Raw genomic sequence first — 23,885 nt, 5'->3', positions numbered from 1 at the left:
GTCACTAATTGAGGAAAAATTTTAAAAGCCTTTAGATAAAAAGCAACAAATTAAATGTCAGCAAGAGGAAACAAACCTGGGGCAACTGCCTTGGTCTTTTCAACAAGTCAATGTCATTATCAAAAAGGGGAGGGGAATGGCCAATTAAAGTCTTGAGAGACATGACAACCAAGTCAATGTGTCTTCCATGATTAAATTCTGAATTGATCAAAACAACTATAAAGAAAAGGCATTTGAGGAACAATTGGAGCAATATGAATATGAACTGGGTGACAAAAGTTATTAAGGAATTATTTAATTCAGTGTGTTAAATGATATTGCAGTTATGTAGGATAATATTCTCATTTTTTGGAGATAAATACTGAACTATTTAGAGATGAAAGGTCATAATTTCTCAAACTTGAGATAATTAAACATAGCCAGGGTATTTATGGGTGTTCACTGTATTCTTTTTGATACTTTTTAGACATGTTTAAAATCTTTATAATAAAATTTTTAAAAATACACAATAGAGGGAACCTACAATTGAATGTTACATGCAATTTAAGGCAAATGCTTCAAAAACCTAGAAGAATGGGTGATATTCTTAGTATAATATGAATTATTAAGAAATTAAAGACGATGTGGAAACCTTGAAAGACCAATCACCATAGCAGGGATTTGAAAGTGATTATAGATCTCCCCTTAAAAAATATACCAGGACCAGATGGTTCCACAGCTGGATTCTATCCAACCTTTGGAGAACAAATAATCCCAGTGTTATTTAAATTATTACAGACCGTGGAAAGAGGCAGAAAGCTTTCCAATCCAATTTAGGAAGCCAGAAAAATCTTCCTGGTAAAATATAATGAAGTTAGTTTCAAAAAGAAAAGGTACCAATCTCACTTATGTGTATAGATGTAAAACTCTCAATAAAATACTAGAAAACAGATTCATTTCTATGTTGCTTTCTTTCAGAAGTAAAATAAATAGTTACTATGATGTAACTTTTTAATATACAAGGTATATTTCGGTGAGAAGAGTGGATGCCTGGGGTAATCAACACAGTAGAAAAGAAGTGAACATTAAAACGCCCAGAAAAGTAAAGTAGGAGGGTTTAATTATGCATGTAGGAAACAAAAAAGTTCCCATCCTGTATTTACTATTTCCTTCTTCCTCATATGAAGCTGAAAGCTGCCTCTGAGTAACTTTTATAGATAGCGAATAAAAGATCCTGACACATTAATTCCCTAAGGCTATACTACAAATTAAAGCCAAAAACAAAATAAAGAACCCTGAGACCGGTTTCCAATGAAAAATACTCTTTTCTCTCAACCATGCACCTCTATTTGAGCTATGCCTCAAGGATTCTGGTAGACTAACAGTGATGGAATGCTGCACCCCATGTGTATTGGCAAAATATACAGCCTGGCAGCGTTTCACATTCAAATCATATTACCTTAAGTAATTTTCTTCCAAGGAGTGCTCTGTCTTCTAAACACAGTAACAAATACATATCAAATTTAATACCTCTTCCCATAAACAACACGGAGGCTCTCAGCTTTGTCAAATGGCTCTAGCTCTGGCAAGATTAATGGATCCCCATTAATATCACCCCTTTTAAACTATATTTTTCTTGTCACTCTTTAACGTTCCCTTGGCAAGGTGAAGAAAAACATCCCTTACGAAACAGTATTCAGCCAAAAGGCCACTGAATGTAAATTCAATTGTTTTGGTGTTTTTTTTTCTTGGCATTTGAAAACCAAGAAATGCCATGGCAAAGTATTTTTCCTACATTTCACTTACAGTTCTGATACTTCATTTACTTATTGCGGAATAAGATAAGCTTTATACTTTTTTCTTATGAAAAATAAATTTTTATAAGATTTTATAAAAGAATATAAAATGTTAACATGAGTCCCAAAAGACACCATCTCCAAAATCTTATCCCCACTCCCAACCCTTCACCCACAACTACCAATACTATTTTATAAGTCAGTTCCTCTATCTGAAATTGAGCTTTTTGAGGGCAGGAATAATTTGCTTAGCTCTGTTTCCTGCCTGGCATAGTGTGAGATCCTGCCCATAGTTGATATTCCATAAATGTCTATTGAATGGGGTTATTCCTCCTGATTAAATGGCTTGGCCCACGCCAACTCAAATGAAAGAGAGAACTAGAACTTGATAAAACTTGATGGCCGTTTATGCATTCTATATACTAGAAAATACAGAACAACAGTGCAAGCTTGATTTGAGGTCATTGAACAAAGATTGCTACCATATTTCCAAAATGCCTACTTGGAAATTTGTCTAAAAATACGGGATATGGGGAAATTGGTGACAATATAAACAAGTTTGGTCATAAGTTTATAATTATTGGAACTGAGTAATGGGTACATGGCGGTTCACTATAAAATTCTATTTTTGCATATGTTTGAAATTTTCAATAATAATTTTTTTTAAAGTATAAAAATGTAAAATAAAATAAAATGTCTATTTGTGGTCTTTGGGAGCTTTCTGAATAGTCCATCTAGAATTTTAGACAGTGAGACATGGGATAAGTAGGCTAAACAGGCCCATTTTATAAATATTAATACTAAAATTCAAGTGAAATAGTACATGTTAAACTGTGTTCCAAGCTGTAACACACTATGTTATTAAATAGTATTATAGAATAATGAGTTAATATTATATACAAAGATTATATTGTTATTGCTATTATTGTTCCTGAAATTTAAGAATCGTTGATGTGGGTTAAGACATTGTCCCCACAAGGTTTAGGGTGTCCCCAGTCTTGGCTATAAAATAGTATGTATCATTCTGCTCTACACAAAGGTTCATCCTCTTATGAGAGTCAAACATATTAAAAGCAATAATATATTTTTTAAATTCCTAAGTTATCTTCAAGTGTAGTAATAATAACATTTATTGAAGTCTATGTGGTAAGCACTTTTAAGAAATTTACACTAGCTTACATGACTTTCTCAGCAGCCCAGCCACACACCTAACTATTGTTATCCCAGTTTTTCAGATTAGGGAACTGAGGCTTACAGAGGTTAAGTAACTTGTTTAAAGAAGAAGTAAAGTTGGGATTTGAGCAAAGGTAGTTGGACTCTACAGTGTGTACTTTAACCACTATTCTACAATATAATAATAGAAGCCCTTGGAGAATCATTTGTTCTATTAACTAGCTGTTCTCTGAGAAATGGCAACCAGGATGGATATGTTTCTGTAATGTTATCTCTTAAAATGAAAAGGCCCCAGTGTAGAATTCAGAATGTTACAGGGTGAGATGATTATTAAAAGATGGGAGCAAGATGAAGTCCAAGCAAAAATGTGAGCCAAGAAACTTAATGTATTTCATGACATTTTCATAGATTTACCTTTACATAGTATCTTAGCCAAGTCTCTCCAGGGACCTGAGAGATGGGTGACCAACAGAGAGTCAGAGATTCCCAAATCAGCAGACCTGAAGTCGCATTTCTGCACCAAAGAATGGCTGTGTCTGCACTACAAGGACAGGAGCAGGGGTGCATTTTCAGCTCGCTCGCTTTCTCTCTCTCTCTCTCTCTCTCTCTCTCTCTCTCTCTCTCTCTCTCTCTCTCTCTCTCTCATCCAGAAGGGAACTTAACTAAAACCTCCATGAATGTCAATGGCTGAGTCCTAGTGGGAGCATCATTATTGACACACCTGGGTGTGAGAGGTGGACTGTCAACACCTATGTCTGCCTTTCTTCTCAGAGTGACCCACAGAACTGACATCATACAGGCAACAAGTAGGGCAAATAGACATTTGTTCATCAAATCCTCTCATGCTAGTGCTGTGGGTGCCCTCCTGAAGCTGGAAAAAGTACAACTAGAAGTAATAAAGGAAGAACAAGTGATTTTCTGCTTCTTGACAGGTTGGAGAATGGGTTGTGTGGGTTTTTCAGCATTTTGTATGAGTGAGTTGCCATACCCAGGACACATTCTGATGTATTTTTGATTACTACAGCACACCCTTCTCTTCTCCTTTCTGTCTTTCCCTGTCTTGTGCACATTTGGCTCTCTGACTGCACAAGCCCATCTGAGCCCTGGGGAAAGTCATGCATACACTGGTATTGACTGAGTGTCCACTGTGTGCCAGGCAGTGTTCTAAAACCAGAGACAAAGATTAGGTATGTCTTCAAATTCATTCAGAAGTGTTTAATGTATTATATCAAGAGAATATGTGTTCAAATTCATCAACGCAGGACACACCTGTGAGAGGGTATAGGTGGAGGTCATCGTTTGCACAGAGATCACCACAACCACCTACTTTCCTTACCCTTAAAAGTGACTGTGTTCCCAAATTGAGTACCAGTATGAAAGCACACAACACAGCATACAGTTCTTCATTATACAGGGTGTCTTAGAACCAGATGATGTTTCAAATGGCACTTCCTAAATCTTCCAGAGCCTCTGCCCATCATGATTTCTAGAATGTGCAGAAATATCCCCAATCAGCATCTCCAGCTAATTGAATCCCAGATAGCAGAGAGCTGACTTAAGTGCATTTAAAAGCTGCTTAAGAATTCTTTATACCCAAATGTGACCTTGTGTTAAAACCATACATTATTGGCTTTAGAAAATGGCAGGGTCATGGATCCGTAAAACAGCTGCTAGGAAAAATCCAGAATACTTTTAGAGAGGCTGCCCCAGATCTCTCCAGACTGGTATCCCAGGGGCCGGGTCTGCTTTCCCACCCACTCAGCCCCACATTAAGTAGGAGGAGCACCCCGGGAGCAACTCGGGATGAGAGTTCTTGGAATTCTTTAATCAGATACCTGGAGAGAGTGCAGGCCAGATGGCTGTGCGGCAAGATAGGAACAGAGAAGCAACACAACTGGGAAGCCCACCCCTGCCTGCCCTTCCTACCTAGGAGCCCTGCAAGTCGCTTCTCGCCTACTCACCCTAATGCCACCCAAGTCTTCTACCGCAAGTTACCTCTGTTTATTGGTTTTTAGCTTATATTGGTATCTGGGGAGCTGTCTTGTTCACTTGTATTTGTTTATTTGTTCACTTGGTTATCTGCTGCCTTCTACCTCCACCCCCAAAAATGTATCAGCCCCATGTACCCCTAAGGCGGGACTGGTAAGTTCCCCCTCCGTAGCCTCAGTTTCCGAAGCTGTACCAGCTGGCATAGAGTAGGCGCTTAGTGAATACTGGTTGAACCTGTGAATGAATGTGGAAACTTACTCCAAGGCCCTGAGTAAGGACCTCAAGCAAAGACTTCCAAACACTGGCTTGGGCGATGCTGCTGCGGAGATCCCAGCCACCAGACCCGTGATAAGCCTTTGGCCCCTTCCCACGGGAGGAAGGGCGACCAGAGCTCCGCCCGCACCCACTCGCCAGACCCGGAAAGTGGGGGTCTAACCGGCAAGCGCAGCCGGTGATGAGCGCCTTGGGCAGGCCCCGCCCGGAGCCCCGTGGCGGCCCCCCGCGCCCTCCCCCGCCGACTGCAGTTTCCCGGGGCGGCGGGGACAGCCCGGGCCGGCCAGCTGAGGCTGGGTGGGCGGCGCAGGCCGGAGCGGCCGCACGCGCGTCCCGTGGCTCCAGCTGCAGATGCGCCGCCGCCGGGCCGCGGCCGCCCGCAGAGTTGGCCACGCGCGCCCGCAGGAGCGCAACGTTGGCAAAGTCGTCGCGAAGCTTCGGCGGAGGGGAAGGGGTGGGAAGAGTGGGGGTGCAAGAGAGAAAAACCCGCCTCTTGAGAGTTGAGCGAGGAAGAGGGGGGGAAAGGCTCCGAGTTCCGCTTCCTGAACGGCGGGTGGGTAGAGAAGGTTGGCGCGGGGAAGACCGGCGGGACGCGCGCTCCGGGCCCGCGGCGCTCTCGGCGCGGCCGGCGATGGCCAGCGAGCGGACCCGCAGGTTCACCCGGAGCCTGTTGAGACCCGGGCAGGCGGCCGAGCTCCGGCACAGCGCCGCGTCCGCCGCCGCGGTGGCCGTCAGCAGCCGGCAGCAGCAGCGGGTGAGTGCGGCGCGTCCCCCGCGCCTCCCCGCGCGCCCGGGGCGTCCAGGGGGCCCAGGACCGGCCTCCTCGGAAGCCCGGCGCGCCCCTGCCCCTGCAGCTCGCCCGTCCTCTCCCCCGCAGTCCCTCCCGCGCCGCCTCTGCGGGCGCCCCTGGTGCCACCTCCGCTAGGCAGCGCCACCGACGCGTGAGGACCCGGGGCGCATTTGGGGACGCGGGACCCTTAGACGAGCAGCTGTGTGGGCAGCAGAGGCGCAGCGTGGGAGAGGACGCGCCCGGGCTGTGGGAGTGGGAGGGGACGGGAATGCGGCCGCCAGTCACGTCGGCGCTGGGCAATGCGGAGGCCAGGGTGCGGGATCTAGAGAACCGACCCCCTGGTCCGCTGCGCGCGCCCCTCGTTCACCAGCAGTGCGCAGAGGGAAAGGGACGTGGTCCGCGGTCCCCGCCCTCGTAGAGCTGGGACCCTCCACCCGCCTTAACTACCGCAGCAACACAGGTACTTTGCACAGCCCTCCACCACTAGATGAAAACCCACAAACCACTTTATGCTCCCTCAGAAAGGGCTGGGCGAGCAGGTTGGAGGAGATGTGGGTCATTAAGCATCCAGCGGTTTCTGGTATTTTTCTAAGATGTTTCTCGGGGTTCTCCCGCCAGCAGCGCTTTACTGGTTACTTCCTTATTGAAACGCCTTCGAAGTGCTGGGTGATTTCCGCGGGAAGTCCCTGGGGCAGGTGCCAGCCATATGCCCAAGGCATATCCATGCCTCTCCAGCTGTATGTAAGTTCCAGTGGGTGTCACACTCCAGGGTAGAAGTGGCAAGAGGGAAAAAAACAATTAACTCTAACGGGAAGGGGAAACGAGTGGGAACAACAGCCTCACAGCAAGACCCGGGCTCCTGGCCTGCCTTTGCTGGACCGGAATCCGCGTTGTGTGTTTCATTTTCTTTTTGCCAGTAAATATCATTAGGAATTAAACAGCTCTTTTTAAGAATGTCAGAGAAAGTGTTACTCTTGCCAGCCACCAAGGAGGAGGGAGCCAAACGCTGCCCCGAGCCAGTTCCCACAGCCAGGGCTATTCTCTGAAGCCAGAGGTCGGAAAGTTGAACAGGACGGAAGCAAATTGCCTGGCAGAGGGAAGAGGTGGCGATGCCCAAGGGGGCGGGGGCGGGGAGGTGACAGGAATTGGTGGCCAGGGTGCCTTCTCTTTCACTTACCACTGGCTGCAGTCTAGAGTTACCCAGAGGGGACTCAACTGTTGGCTCACACGGTGCCAGGGGCAGCCCGTGCTCCTCACATCAGCGTGCACACTTTCAGGGCAGGAAAGACAAACTGTCAAAAAGGACATTAAAAAAGGTTCAATTCAAGTCAAAGTAGAGACAATAAGAAAATCTTCGGACGTGAATAGAAAATACTTTTTACTTTTGAATGGTCATCCAGGATCGTGGCATTGTCATTTTCTGCCATTCGCTTTGCAATAATTTTATTTTGCAATTGATTCATTTGACCGACTCTCAGGATCTAATAGAGAAATACTGCATTCAGTTGGAATAAATAGCTTTAAAATGTTGCTTTTGATTTGTGTTTTATTAAGTAGGCTCTCCTAGAATTTTTGTAGCACTGGAATTTCTATAAAGAATAGATATCCCAGCTACCCCTTTACACACACACACACACACACACACACACACACACACACACACACTGTTTTCTCCAAAATGATGTCAGATTTGAGATCCTAGGGTATCTTGTCAAAATGAATAAGCTCAATGTCTTAAAAAGAGGTGGGGGAGGGGAGAGCCACTGGCAAAGGTGTTCCTGCCTCCCCTTGCTTTAACTTCAGCACCTTGGCCAACACTCTGAAACTAGCTTTTGCCAAGACATTTCATGGGATCTTACACATCTAGTCAGGCAGTTTTGGCAGTGATTTTGGCAGCAAGGAGACATGTGCTTTGCATTCCATTCTATCAGTCAGCTCTTGGAGGGAAACAGGAAGGTGATGTGTTCTCCTAGCTCGGTGAGATTCTGTGGGGCAGAATCTCTTGAACCTAAAACATTGTAATTGGACTATGTTGAGGAGACTAATCTTAGTTTACATTGATCCAATCCCTTAGGTCTCTTTATATCTGTTGCTTCAAGTCCTCAAAGCCTGGTCATCAAGGGATAAAAAGAACAGGGTAAGGGTGGAAAGAGTATGGTAGTCCACTTCAATACAGGCTAGAACTGCGTGTGTGCATTGGAGAAAGCTATCATCTGTTGAAAGATATTTCAGAGATACTAGAAAGTCCTGCTGAGAAAAACTATCTTCTACTAGATTTATATGGTCCCCTTTCTGAAATCTCTTTTTGGGGGACCCAAATCCTCCGGAATGTTACAAAGAGATCATTGTAGGGTTTGAACTCTGCTCTATCCAATAAGGTTGCCAGGTTAACAAGGTAACTTTGGATTCAGAGAATGGAATACACACACACACACATACACAACAGGAAGGCTTCAAAATGTGTTAGATTACAGAGAGCACAGATCAAGGAGATGCTGAGTAAAGCAATGACCAGGGGGGACACATTTTAGGGCAGATGTTGAGAACAGTGGAGGTGTATGCCAAAGCAAATTTGATTTAAGTTTTAACCTAAGTCACTGTAGTAGGCTTATGTGCATGCAAACTCCTAAATAGGACCTACCTTATTCTGCATCCTTCTGAAGAACAGTTGTGAACAAAAGCCATACATTTCAAAATAAGAAATATTTGCTCTTTAGTTGTCCTAAAATTTCCCCATAGAAAATAAATGAATGACAACTCATGTAAAGACCAATTCACAGGCTCAAGTCAAGTTTAAATAATTTCCTGAAATGTCATTCCCAGTTGTTTCAGAAAGCAAGTTTCTCTGGGATCCAATCTCAGCTCTAAGATGATAAGAAAGATTTCTCTCATGTCAGGACTGGAGTGTTTTATTACTTCGTTTGATTATGTATAGCATGTTAGCCTCAAAGTTGTGATGTCACTAATTAGAACTTTTTTAAAGAAGCTTATCTTTTAAAATGGATGAAGTATATATGTACTCTAGCATAAATTAATTCATTTATTATAGATAGCTTTCTACAATTCATTAAGCTAAAAACTTAGGATTTGTGTACTTTTCTGCATACACATTATATTTCGTAACATTTCAAAAGAAAAATAGGTTTTTAAAAGAGTATAGATTGACTTTCTGCAAACACCACATCAGATCAGTCACTTTGAGAGAAATGCCGTTTTATTTATGGAATGTTGTTAGGTGGGTCAGAGCAATGGAAGACTTGGGGTAAGCTGGAAGGGTGAGAGCTGCTTAGGGGCAGATGATGGAAAGACAGTACAAAGGCTGGTGGAAGTTCACCAAAGATCAGATTATCATTTGGTCAATTTTTGCTTAAAGCCTTTGATCTATTTCCTAGACTGGAGCATGCCACTTTATTTAGATGCACTCTATAATGCATTTGTGATATACACTATATTATTACACACAAACTCCTCTGCAACTCATTTTTCAATGATATCTAATTTTGTTATTTATTTCTTTTAAAGAGAAAACATCCTTCCAGAAGTGATTATATTTAGCCAGTATGTTTTCTCCCTCAGCACGTTCCCCCTTTCCCCTAGAAAGGGTAAGGGGTAAAGAGAGGAAAGTATTTATTTCAGTAAATTCCATTTCCTTGCTTTGATGTTTCCTAACTCTTCTGTTCCCTAAGAACACTTTTGATATTTTGGAGAGCTTTGAATAAGAAGCAGAACCTTTGACCTCCCAAAGAGCTTTAATTGAGAAATAATGAATATGTGAACATGTTTACATGAGCATAAGAAATTCCTAGAAGGAAGAATGTACTCCCCTCTGAACTTTATGGCATTTAAATAGTTGAGAGTAGGAGGAGTTTTTAAAAATTGAATGGAGGGTACTGGAATCTCCCAAAAAGTCAAATGCTAGATGCAGAAGTGATATTGAATCAAAGTGAAGCATTTGTTTCACCGTTGGTGTCCAGAGTTAAAAACAATATGCAAAGTAAAAGTCTGTTCCTTTGGCACTCACAGCACAGGGGTTTTAATTGTTTTCTCTTTTTTATGTTTTGTTTTTTTTTCTTTTTTGGACTGGGCTCTTTATAACAAGAGTGTTTATGGTTTAGCAGAAATCACACATTTTTGTTTTCATATGAGGAAAGTCCCTTGACCTCTTTGCCAGGCGAAGAAGTCAACACAAACTTAGTTTACAAGATCAAATTTAAATGTTATTGATTGTGTCAGCTAGTGTTTTTGATTTCTCAAGGGCTTTGATGAAGTAACTTTGAAAACAAATGGTAACAACAGTGGGTTCTAGGAAACTTCTAGCAGTATTAATAAAATGAAACAATGAGTCAACGTGTATGGTTTTTGGCTATCTTTTTCTCTACACCCATATTCTCTAAGTCTTGGCATAGAAAAAGAGAGTAGTAATAAATGTATTATGGTAAACCATTTGTTGAGAAGGTTCAGAGTGCCTGGCACAGTGTTAAGTGTCTTATTTAATTCTCAAAGCAATCCTATGAGGAAGTTATTGTTGCAAAATACAGAGGAGGTCATTAAGATACACAGGGTTAATTAAATACCTTGCTCTAAGTTAAGTAACTGCCATGGGACCTCTTTTGCATCCTGAATAGTAACTAACAGAGGGTTACTTTCTATTGTAGTTTTCTTAGCTGTTTCCAACAGCATCTCAAGATTGGTGAACATGAGGAGTTGGCGTTGGTTGGTGTTCTGATCTACCTAAGATTGAGCTCTACCTAAGGAACAGGAAACTTGTCTTCCCACTAGTGTTTCAGAGTACCTGTGAGCATTCACTCCAGGGTTCCTCTGAGGTTAGTAGCAACAGCGAGGGCATTCCAAGTGCCCTTAATACTAATGGGAACTCCCAAGGCAACTGGAATATCAATTGTTAAGCCCTTAAAATATGAACTCACTCAGTCATCCCCATCTCCTCTGTCAGAGCCTTAAGCAAATCGTGACAGGGAATGAGGTTAATCTTTCTCAAGTCCACCTTTAGGAGTCTCTGCTTTTCCATTCCCAGTAGCTTACCCCACACCAGCATGTCTGAAATTTCCCTAAGCATTGTGTGTCCTGGAGTGTGTATTTTTGAAATCGCCCTTTATAAAGTCAATAAAAAGCCATAAGGTGGGAACTGTGGCAGGGGACTGAACTCTGCAAAGGTATAGGCATAGTTAAAGCATATATATAACCAGCCATTTTTCCCTAGCTTGCTTTCCTATGATTTCTTACCACTTGAAATTCACATACCTGACAATCATGAAGATTCTTAGCTTTCTTCATTGCTCCCATAGATAACATCATCCTTGTCAAACCTAAGGCTGGTTTTGAGACATCTTCCAGACCTTGCATTCCCAGGGACTAACTGACCCAACCAGACCAGGGGCCCATGCCAAGGAACCAACTCAACTGGTCTTGCGACATGGGAACTGACTCAACACAAGAAGAAAATTTCTGCTTCTCAAGCCCATGAGTTCATCCCCAGCCTGTCAACAGACCCAACTCCCTAGCCCTTTGCCTGCCAAATTATCTTTAAAAACCCTGGCTCCCCAATTTTCAGGGAGATGAATTTGACAGATTCCTCCCATCTCCTCTTATGGTGTCTGTGATATTAAACCCTTTCTCTACTGTAACCCCTGCTGTCTCAGTGTATTGGCTTCCTCTTGAGCAGCAGGCAATGGATCTGGTTGGGTGGTAACATTTCTGTTTAACTAGGTTGCAGTGGGATTCTTTTTTCACATTATACTTTATTTGACAAACGGATTCTAAGTGTCTTACAAAGATGCATGTAAGACAACAACAACAAAATATAGTAAGTAAGGAGGTAAAAAGCAATATTACCCCAAGAAAAGCAATATTAGGAAAGTTAGATGTAGACAGGTGTAGGTCAATGCAGTAGGATCAGTAAATAAAATGTATATCTGTTAAGTCCTATAGACTTGCTAAAGGTGCTTCCTAGTGACCAAGTCAAAGAGGAAAACACCATCACCTGTGAGATTTAAGAGGTTCATAGATAAAAGAAAATAATTTTCTCTAGATATACTCAGCTTTACCTTGTGCAGAGACTCAAGAGGCAAGACATTTTTTTTTCCTGTGGTTTTTGTAAAGGGCAGCATGATGCAGTCATAGACTCTTACCGTTCAGAGTCTGGTGCAAGCACCAGCATTAGCATCACTGAGGAGCTAGCTAAAACTGTAGGATCCTAGGCCTCACACCACACATGTGAATAGTGCATTTTAACAAGATCCTCTAGTGATTTGTGAGCACATTAAAAATTTGAGAAACACACACATAACCTACCTCTTCAGCCACATGTTTGCAGTATCTCGTCAGATAAAAGCAATTGTATGAGGGTCCAATACAAGGTGGCTTATTCTACAACTCTTTGAACGTTTCACTTGAAGCAGAGATAAAGTTTAGACCCCCTGAGAATGAAAATGGGATTTGGTTCATTGTTAAATGACTTTAGGGAATTCTTTTGTTTGTGTTATATTTTCTCCTCCCTCTAGCACCTTCACTGTAGTGCGAATTTAATTTAAAAGCTTGCAGGTTAAGAAAAAATTTCATATCATACATTAAATAATTAGAATCTAAATCATCAAAAGTTCTCACCCTGGGTTTAGGGTAAGAGTTCATACCCTAAAGATGTGTTTTAAGGTGAGACAAATGTTATTCCCTACACCAGATAATTTTAAATCAGAGCCACTCCAACCCATGAAGGATGTGTGTTGTGGACTTAATGTTTGTGTCCTCCTAAAATGTATATGCTTGAAGCCTTAACCCCCAATGTGATGCTATTTGAAAATAGGGTTTGGGGGAAGGTAATTAAGGGTATATTAGGCCATGACAGTGATGGGATTACCTCATGATGGGATTAGCTGCTTTAAAAGAAGAGGAAAAAAGAGAAATTGCCCTGTCTCTACCACATGAGGACACAGCAAGAAGGCAGGAACCCCACCATCATGGCACCTGATCTCAGACTTTCAGACTCCAGAACTGTGAGACATAAATTTCTGTTGTTTAAGCCACATGGTCTAGGGTATGTTGTCATGGCAGCCCAAATTGACTAATACAACATGCAATAATGATGATTTCTTGTTGATTTATATAATAAGATCTATATTTCTATCATATTGAAACCCTTGAGGATTTGAAAATAATTCGTTGTATCAGAAAATCCAATCACTAGAATCATGAAAATGTTTTTCTGTCTCACAGTTATTGAGTGCCAGAAAAAATGATTTCTCTTATTCACACTTGAATGTCCTAAAAATGGAATTCCATTGAGTTAAAGAGCTTGATTTTCCCATATGCTAGAATGTGCTACATGACCTCTTTGATTGGCTGTCCTTAACCACCATCTTGGGATACTCTTTCCTTGACTATCCAAGTTAGAGTTTTAGCAAGTTGGCAATGAGGGTTCTAGTGAATGGGATTTGGTATCAGAAATGTCAGAGCCTGTGGGTTTGGAGGCCAGAATTCCAAACCTGACTCTGGGACTCTTGTCTTGAAGTCGCTTGTCTCTTTGGAGCCTCAGTTTCCTGATATGTGAAATTAGGGATTAGATGACTGGGTTCTTGGCATCTGCCATTTCTTTGCCGTAGAGTTCTCACGGCTTTTCCTCCTCAACCCTCAGATTCTCAAATGTCACCTTCTCAGGAAGGGAATCCTGGGTTACCCATTGTAAGTATTGTCCCCCAGCCTCCCTTGCCTCAACACTCTGTCCCATTACTCTGCTTTGTTGTCTTCATGGCTCTCACCACCACCTAAAGTGATCATTTTATTGATTTAATTTCTTGTTTATCTTCTAACCATATTGCCTTCAAATGTGTCATTGAGAGCAGGGAACCTGTGGATTTTGCTACTTTTATGCTACATTTGCTATATGAAAATATGGGGGAAAGTCTCCCTTCTCACGACAAATGAGGTAAGTATTCAAGAGAAGTCAGGAGAGTAGGCCGGATGTACCCTGGTGAGAGGTTATTTTGGAATTGGGACTTAAAAATGCCCCAGTTGTCAATATCTGATAATGATGTTCCTTGAGTCATCTTCTTCACAGACCACTTAAGAAACTTGGTAAGCTTTGGAAAAACAATGATACAGAAAAAACACTAGGCATGTCGTGCAGGCCAGGTACTCTACTTGTGCAATCTCTTTTAATCCTTAAGCAACTCTATGGCCAAGGGTTTTTATTCATATCTTATAGATGAGAAAGAGCTGCGTAGAGATTAGGAACCTGCCCCAGATCAAATGACTAGTCAATGGTGAATCCAGAGTCACACGCAGGCAGTCAGACTCCTCAGGCTGCTACCCTGACTACTCTATAATTGTAGACCAGTTCTGCTGGGCAGGAAGGACCTCATTAAACAGGCAGTTAGCATCCGTCAGAGAAGTCGATGAGAGAAGAGGAGCCCCCAGAGTATTAGTCATAGGAAGGGTTTCTAAAAAAGAATTTTTTAACAGAAGAAGAGCAGTGGCTACTTTTGCACTGCTTAACAATTTTTCATTGACGATACCCCCGCAACCTGAGATATTGGCAGTGACACCAACTTTAGACACTGTTTGCTCAGTCATTTCCCAAGGACAAGTCTGGCACAGAGTGGGTTAAGCTTTGCAAGCAGAGTCTCCTTAAACTCTGAAAGGGCCTTCATTTGATTTTTGTCCTTCTATAGAAATCCATTTCCTGCAAGCTAAGCATAGGGTGGTTGGGTCACAACATTACATCTGTTACAGCATCTCTTGTAGTCTCGATTTTAATGTTCATGTTTACAAATAAGGTTATTTTTTCCCCCATTGAAGGGAGACTTGTTTGCTTCTTATATTTTACAGCAGTGTTAGTAGTCTGGAAATAAATGCTTGTGTTTGCTGGACTCAACATGTTGACCTACATTTAATGATGTAGAAATAATAAAACTTAATGGATGTGACTGAGTTAGTGGCAATAGAGAAAAACATTTGCCTTTGAAAACGTTAATATTTTCTAAATTGGATTGAAGTGGAAATGTCTGCCAATGAGATTAGAAGAATTAATAGACCCAAATCATCAAAAGCTCCTTTAATTTGTGCTACTAAAATGTGAAAATGCTCAGTTTTTCTCATTCAATTTCAGCATGCCTTCTCTTCTGACGTGTAGAATTTAAGAAGCCAGGCTCTTTAATTTAAATTAAATACCAAAATGGCAGAGTTTAACAATAAGGATCTGGAGGGGAGTCTATTTGAAAAGATGACACCATTTATGATTAGCACAATGAGCTTTTTGTTCATATAATTATTTTAGTAATTACCAATTTAAATGACTAATTAAGGCTGTCCAAATGACCAATGACTTTTGGCCTTTCAAATCAACATTCTATAAAAAGAACACAGGCATGAACATTTGACTTGGCAAACAAGCAAACAAAAAACTTAACAAAATGTACTGTTCAATGAAATATGATAATTAAATTATTCTTGAACATCCATTGTTTATTTGATTAGTTCTTAAAAGTCCCTTTGTCACAGCTCTTTAGAATGAGAAATGGAAATTGACTGCAGCTGAGTAACCTTCACAAAAATGAAAGTGATGTTGGAGCTCATGACTTTTTTGAAGAATAAAATGCAAATATGAAGAACTAATATTTAAAGATATTTACTTTTTGTTTTTTACATTATTAATTTATTTTAAAATTGTACGGTTATTCCAAAGAAGATTTTACTTTCAAGTGAAAAAAAAAAGTATTTCAAGTTTGCTTTAAAACATATCTCTATGGATAGCTATAAATTTATCCTACATGTAAACTGCTAGTAATAAATTTATTGGCATGCCAACATGCAGAGATAAGATTCTTTCAGAACCTTTCTGAGTGCTAACAGGGAAGTTTCATTCATTAACTCTAATTTTTTATTTCAATTATTATGGTTACATATTTGTAGGGTACATGTGATGTTTTGATATAGGCATACAGTGTATATTAATAAAATCAGGGTAATTGGGGTATCCATCGCCTCAAGCATTTATCATTTCATTGGCAACATTCCAGTTCCACTCTTTTAATTATTTTAAAGTATACCATAACTTTTGCTTTGGTTGACTATAGTCACTTGGCTATGCTGTCAAATACTGTTCATTCTATCTAAGTATATAAATGTAGTTTTGTACCCATTAACCATCCACATTTTATCCCCACCCCCCCCATCCTTGCTACCCTTCCCAGCCTCTGGTAACCATCATTCTACTCTCTGTCTCCATTAGATCAATTATTTTAATATTTAGCTCCCACACATGAATGAAAATATTCAAAATTTGTCTTTCTATGCTTGGCTTATTTCACTTAACATAATGTTCCCCAGTGTTATCAATGTTGTTGCAAATGACAGAATTTTATTCTTTTTTATGGCTGAATAATATTCCATTGTGTAAATGTACCACCATTTCTATATCTATTCATGTGTTGATGGACTCTTAGGTTGATTCCAAATCTTGCCTACTGTGAATAATGCTGCAGTAAATGTGGGAATGCAGATACCTTTAGGATATACTGATTTTCTTTCTTTGGGATATATACCTAGCAGCTACATTGCTGGGTCATATGGTCATTCTATTTTTAGTTTTGTAAGGAATCTGCATATTATTCTCCAGAGTGTTTGCACTGAGTTACATTCCCACCAATAGCATACAAAGGTTTCCCTTTTTCCACATCCTTGCCAGCATTTGTTATTGCCAGTTTGGGGATAAAAACATTTTAAGTGGGGTGAGATGATATCTCATTGTAGTTTTGATTTGCGTTTTTCTGATGACTAATGATACTGAGCATTTTTTCATAACCTGTTGGCCATTTGTATGTCTTCTTTTGAGAAATGTCTATTCAGATCCTTTACTCATTTTTTAATTGTATTATTTGATTTTTTTTCCCTCTTGTTGGAGCTCCTTATATATTCTAATTATTAATCCCTTTTCAATAGGTAGTTTATAAATATTTCTCCCATTCTGTGGATTGTTTTTTCACCTTGTCGGTTGTTTCCTTTGCTATGCAGGAGCATTTTAGCTAGATGTGATCCCATTTGTCCAATTTCGCTTTGGTTTCCTGTGCTTTGGGGGTATTACTCAAGAACTCATTGCCCAGACCAATGTCCTGAAGCATTTCTCCAATGTTTTCTTTAGTAGTTTCAGGTCTTAGATTTAAATCTTTCATCCATCGTGATTTGATTTTGTATACAGCATGAAATAAAGGTCTAGTTTTATTCTTCTGCATATGGATATCCAGTTTTCCTAGAACAATTTATTTGAGAGACTATCCTTTCCCCACTATATTTATTCTCTTGCCACCTTTATTGAAGATAAGTTCACTATAGATGTGTGGATTTATTTCTGGGTTCTCTGTTCTGTTCCATTGTTCTATGTGCCTGTTTTTATACCAGTACCATGTTGTTTTGATTACTGCAGTTCTGTAGTATAATTTCAAGTCAGGTAACATGATTCCTCCAGTTTTGTTCTTTTGGTTCAGGATGGCTTTGGCTATTTGGGGTCTTTTGTGGTTTCATATAAATTTTAGGATTAGTTTTTTTCCATTTCTGTGAAGAATGTCATTGGTATTTTGATAGAAATTGCATTGAATCTGCAGATTGCTTTGGGTAGTATGGACATTTTAACAATATTGATTCTTCTAATCCATGAGCATGAAATATCTTTCCATTTTTTTGTGTCCTCTTCAACTTATTTCATCAATATTTTATACTTTTCATTGTAGAGATCTTTCACTTCTTTGGTTAAGTTTATTCATAGGTATTTTATTTTATTTGTAGCTACTATAAATGGGATTACTTTTTTTGTTTCATTTTCAGATTGTTTACTGTTGACACATAGAAATGCTACTGATTTTTGTATGTTGATTTTGTATAATGCTACTTTACCAAATTTACCACTTTTAATAGTTTTTTGTTGAGTCTTTAGATCTCTCTAGATATGAGATCATATCATCTGCAAACAAGGATAGTGTTTGACTTCTTCCTTTCCAATTTGGATGCCCCTTATTTCTTTCTCTTTTCTGACTACTCTAGCTACAATTTCCAGTACTGTGTTAAACACTAGTGGTGAAAGTGGGGGTGGGTATCCTTGTCTTGCTCCAGATCTTAGAGGAAAGAGTTTTTCCCCATTCAATTTGATTCTAGCTATGGATCCATCCTATATGGCTTTTATCATGTCAAGGTATTCATTAACTTCAATGTTTTGAAGTCAAAAGCTATTAAGTGACTGTTGCCCAGTCAATTTGAAAAAAAAATATATCTATTTATCATTAGGAAGCAGTGGTTTCCAGGCAGTGTAACCTTGGCCACATCTTTAAGCTTCTTTGGGTTTCAGTTTTCTTATCTTTAAAACAAGAGAGTTGGACACTCAGACCTTTAAGGATGCTTCAGTTCTAAAAAGCTAGGGAGTTCTCACTCTTTTAAAGAGGTTTTCATAGAGGATTAAAATGAAACATGCTTTTCATTTTAATAACACCATTAAGATATCTGATTTTAGCAACCGGAGTAATTGGTCCAAATGGTCTACAACCAAATTTGTATTTCGGCAATAGAAATGGTAACATAAAAAGTGGTTACTTGAGGATGCAACAAAGGGAAGGGCTGTTTACACACCCTCAGGATGGAGCCAATGGAATGGGAATTGGCAAAGGCTCAGCCTGTGGTGGCAGAGGTTGAGCAAGCCAGGTTCTTCCAAACTCGTTGGGTCTCAGGTGCAAGCATACAGTCCCATTTCCCTCTTTCTTGTCCTGAAGAGAAGGGGAAGCCCTCAGTGTGTGATGCAGTTCCCATGCTGAAACTTTGTAACTACAGTCTTCTGGCCTAAGGTCTGTGCCAGGCTATCTTAGCACCCATAGGACTACAATATAGGTGAGCAGTGGGTTTGAAAGCTCCTCCCAGATCCAGTTCTCATAGCCTCTGAAAAAGCAAGAACTTCTCTTTTTCAAGTTCTGTCTCTGTCTTCTGTCTCTGCTTTTATCACTTCCTGCTCCTTTCTCACACCTGAGAAAGGTAATACGATCTGTCCTGGACCTAGTTGAGAGTTCAGAGGTGTTGAAAAGACAGCAGATTCTTCCTTCAGCCCTGCGCCCAGATTGTCTCCCAGCAACTTGATACCTAACAAGGTACAGGGTGTTGTGTTCCACCATTTGCAATCAACCTTAAATGCCCAAGGTGGCATGGTGATGACTTTAACTCACTCCAAAGTGTAAATCTGCTTCTGAGCAGGTGTATCTTGAGAACTGCCCTGATCTGTTAGGATAAAAAAGCATAGAACTGCAAGGCTAACATACTGGAAATAACCTTTCATCACCTCACTGATAGCCGGTCTGGTCTCTGATAGAGCTAACCACAGTTTAAGTGACATTTGTCTCTGTTGCCTCTCCTGAAGCCAGAGGAAGAGGTGTGGTTTTGCACTTCTGACACCCTGAGAGACCTTCAAGGCCAGGGCTGTGGTTATTTTCTTCATATTTCCGAGGCAGCAAAATAGGTGGCACATAGTAGATGCTTACTAAATGCTTGTCAAATGGAAGAAAGAATGTCATACTTGGAGATGACAGAAGTACACACTAGGCATGTGAAATGAAATCTAAGTGTCTGGTTTGCTAAAGAAATTCTTAGATACACTCCAGAGGAAATATTTTGGTGATCAGGTACCGTCATATAATAGCTGCTCAATAGCAGCCAATTGAGGCCGGGTGCGGTGGCTCACGCCTGTACTCCTAGCTCTCTGGGAGGCCGAGGCGGGCGGATTGCTCAAGGTCAGGAGTTTGAAACCAGCCTGAGCAAGAGCGAGACCCCGTCTCTACTATTAATAGAAAGAAATTAATTGGCCAACTGATATATATATATAAAAAATTAGCCGGGCATGGTGGCGCATGCCTGTAGTCCCAGCCACTCGGGAGGCTGAGGCAGAAGGATTGCTTGAGCCCAGGAGATTGAGGTTGCTGTGAGCTAGGCTGACGCCACAGCACTCACTCTAGCCTGGACAACAAAGCGAGACTCTGTCTCAAAAAAAAAAAAAAAAAAAAAAAAAAAAAAAAAAAAAAAAAAAATAGCAGCCAATTGAATTGAAGTAAACTGAATGCAATTTAATTCAAGATGAAAAACAAAACGTTGATTGGCATTCGCTTTGCCCCTGAATAAATAAGATTCAGCCCAGCAGGTGTTATTGTTGATCCAACACTAGCTCCTTCCCTTGTGGACGCCTGGGCAGCACACACTGCCCTCACTGTTTGGCCAGGGATGTCATTGTCATTCCCACTGGTGCTGTTTGCAGTCACAAGGCTGAGGACAGATAAAAAAAACTCTGAGCAGGGTACAGAAAATGATTGATTAAAACTCAGGAAGTGTGGACCACGGGGTTTGGACAGAAGTCTATTCCCAGTCTCATGATGGAGAGTGGTGTATATTTAAAAAAAAAAAAAAAAAAAAAAACCAAAAAAAAAACTCTTACTAAATCACCAGAGTTGTGTGATTTTATCAGTGGATGTGAATGCTATTTTAGTCCTTAAAAACCTCCGTTCTCCCTTAAAGTTAGAGCGCTTTCCCGACACTGTTTTAGAGTATTGCAATGACTCTGCATCTGTGTTTTTTTAAGTTCTGAATTTCATGTAAAGGCCCCGTTTTGCATCATCTGTACTTTCTCAACTTTTGTGATTTTTAAGTTAATAACTCAAAATGTAGAAAATAATGAAGAAAAAAACTAGTAATCACCCACAATCCCGCCACCCCACTGGTAACAACTTTTGGTTATTTGAAACATTTGTCTCTTCACAAAAACATTCTTTGACACACTTTTGAGCTAATATTGAATATTAAAATTTTTAATGTTCGTCAAGTGATGCAAGCTAAATTCTGTCCTGAGAATTCTTTCTGCTAGCATCTATGTATACCAACTCAACAAGAAATACATGTTGTGAATAAGAAAAAAGAAATTGTGCTACATTTCTTGATATCCTACAATCATAAACATTTAGACCTGAAGGAAAACCTAGTGTAAAACAGATAAGGAAACTGAGTCACAAGGAGGTGTAAATGGATATTGTCGGAGTCACACCACAATGCCAATGCAATGGCCTCAAACCTGGTGCCTTTTCTCCTTCAGCCCAATTCACTATCTGCAATAGTAAGTATAATTTTGTATCATAAAGTGGACGTCTAGAATATATTCCCATGGTGCTCTCCAGTAAAAGTGAATGAGCCTTAAGCCCAATAGAACACAGCCTTTAAAGAAGCTTAACTAGGACAGGCACTTAAGCTGGGCAAACATACCTGGTTTACTTCTTGAACATAGGAGGTGAGCGTGACCTGTTTGCTAAAACTATGTGCAAATGTCTCCAAAATTGTGACCTACGTTTGGCAGCTAGTTGAAAATGTGTGGCCCCTGGTTCAAGAGCACAGGAACGGGCCCAGTTGTGCCCCTGGGCCTGTGCCACTTTTACAAACTAATGTGATGCCTTTTGCCACCACATCTAGTGATCTGAATGACTGCGTGTGCTCTCCCAGTGCCCTAAGACCTTATCAGACCTTGAGTGGGTCTTCGCTGCTATGACTTTGTAGTGCTACAAACACTGTTGATGTATTTCTATTGCTTCCATAGCAAATTGCTACAAATTTAGTGCCTAAAAAAACAGAGATGCATTATCCTACCACAGTGAGGGTGAGAAGTTCAGGAAGGATATCACCAGGCTAACATCAAGGTGTTGGCAGGGCCATGTCCCTTCCTGGAGGCTCTATGGGAAAATGTGTTTTGTGCTTACTTGGGGAGTTGGCAGAATTCAGTTCCTTGAGACTGCAGGACCAGGGTCCCATTTTCTTGCTGGATATAAACTAAACAAACAGTCCAGCGCTGTCTTCTAGTGGCTGCCACAGTCCTTGGCGATGGCCTCCTTCCTCCATCTTCTAAGCCAGCAGTGATGGGTCACGTTCTTCACATGCTGCATTTCTCTGACCCATCCTTCCGCCTTCCTCTCCCACTGGAGGACCCATGTGATTGGATTGAGCCATTTGGCTAATCTAGGATAATTTCTCCATTTCCAGATCTTTAATCTTAATCATATTTGCAAAGTCCCCTTTTCTTTGAAAGTGAGCATATTTATAGGTTCTGGGGATTAGGGTGTGTACATCTTCATAGCACATCTACCACAAAAATGCTCAGAAAGATTACTAAAAGGAGCAAACCCTCCTCCAGTCGCTGCTTCCTGATCCTAAAACAAACTGGAGGAGATAGTCTTTTATGAAATACCAAGAGTTCAGTTCCTAAACCTGGCCTTCTACTTGTGTGGCTTTGATTAATAACGCTTAGCATTTATTCTTGTAAAATGAATACATACAAAATTCTCATTAGGATAAAATGATAACAGGCTTAAGAGTTTTTAAGCTACATGCGTGTTCATCATCACATGCATATTCATTGTCATCTGGCCAAGGAGAGTATTGCCTCTTTGTCTGTGTGCCTTGGAATGAGCATCTCAGAATGAGCTCACTGTGACTCAGTAGACAACACTCTGTCACCAGATATGACTAGGGGGCCTAGTCTGCATGTTCAGACAAGGTCTATCTTTGTAGGGCCTTGTCTCTGACCAAGCCTTATCATTTTGTTTTGGTGAAAATAGCTTTGATCCATGATCAACATCAGATGTATGAGGCTTTGAACTTCCTTCTCCATATATCCTCTGATGTCATGTACTATGGAACATGGTGGGCAGGACCAAGTATTCTCTGCACCAGTCGAGCTGTCTATAAGTTGTGTTGTGTATTGACTTGATACCATTACTCAGAAAGATAGGCTGCACCATTTAACATGGGTAGTTTGATTCACAGTGACATCTTTGATTCATCAATAAGCAGAGACTCCATATATTTTTGGTCACTGAAAAGTGGATCAGCTGTTCTTCAATATATTTTCAGTTCATGGAACACCTTTATAAAAATGGACCCTTAATGTCAGAGTTTATCAGGGATCTAGCCTTAGACCCTATTCTCCCTGCCTTCCCTACCAAACCTCCCGTGATGATTTTGTGCTTTCACACGGTTCTGAGCTCTGCCCATTGACGTCTCTATCCTGAAGTCCCTCAGTTACTCCAAACTCAACCAGATCCAGATCTAACACATTTTATTGCCTCATAAAGCTGTTTTTCTTTTCTCCTGGGTTTTATATCTCAGCTGACCCAGTAAATCTCAAACTGAAACCATATTTAATTCTATGTATCCCTGGCCACCCACATCAGATCATGCTTCAAGTACTGGCAAGGCTACGTCCTAAATATTTCAGACATCTCCCCAACCTTAGTGATCTAGGTAAGTTGCTCAAGATCTCCTCCCCAGATTCTGTTTTGCAATGTCCTTGTGGTCCCTTTCCAGCCTTCTAACTACTCAGCTTCCTGTCTCTGGTCTCCTTACAATGCAATCCACCCTCCACACTTCTGCCCGCAAGACCCTGTGAGCACACAGTTCAGATCATAATGCAGCCCTGCCTGCATGCTGCTACTGCTCCTCATCACTGCCCTCAAATCATTAAATCTCACCTGGTTCCAACTTCTCTTTCTAGCCTCACTTGCTAGTAGTATCTTTCCTCAACTTTCTCCACACTACAGCCACTCAAGCTTCTGGGCGTGTCTTAAGTATGCCATGCACTCTTATGCCACCAGCTGCCCAGGGACACTTCCTTTTTTCTCTTCTTGTTTGCCTTCTACTTGTCTTTCAAGACCCTACTCATTTCCCCTCTTTCCTGTTATCCTCCCCTGAGTCTATAGGCAGACTTAGTCTCCTCTTCTGTGTTTCCATAGCACTTCTTGAATACATTAATTAATTTTTATTGCAATTATTTAGATATTATCTCACCTCATCCAGTTAGAGTTTTATAATAGCTTAAT

The 23,885-nt window shown here is 40.8% G+C and overlaps 1 protein-coding gene across 3 annotated transcripts in view; it reads left to right on the top strand.

Moving 5' to 3' along the window:
* The first annotated feature begins 5,699 nt into the window (after positions 1-5,699).
* The window catches only part of DOCK10 (dedicator of cytokinesis 10), a 246,665-nt gene continuing 228,479 nt past the window's right edge, over positions 5,700-23,885 (top strand). The window contains exon 1 of one of the 3 annotated variants that reach the window (XM_076005985.1): positions 5,700-5,964. In XM_076005985.1, the coding sequence (XP_075862100.1) occupies positions 5,842-5,964 (123 nt within the window). In that variant the 5' untranslated portion in view covers positions 5,700-5,841. The remainder of the gene's footprint in view (positions 5,965-23,885) is intronic. The other 2 variants (XM_012749382.2, XM_076005984.1) reach the window with 2 other exon arrangements.

The sequence above is a fragment of the Microcebus murinus genome, chromosome 8 (assembly GCF_040939455.1).
Source record: "Microcebus murinus isolate Inina chromosome 8, M.murinus_Inina_mat1.0, whole genome shotgun sequence".
Taxonomy (NCBI): Eukaryota; Metazoa; Chordata; class Mammalia; order Primates; family Cheirogaleidae; genus Microcebus; species Microcebus murinus.
This window is presented reverse-complemented; position numbering and strand designations above follow the sequence as displayed.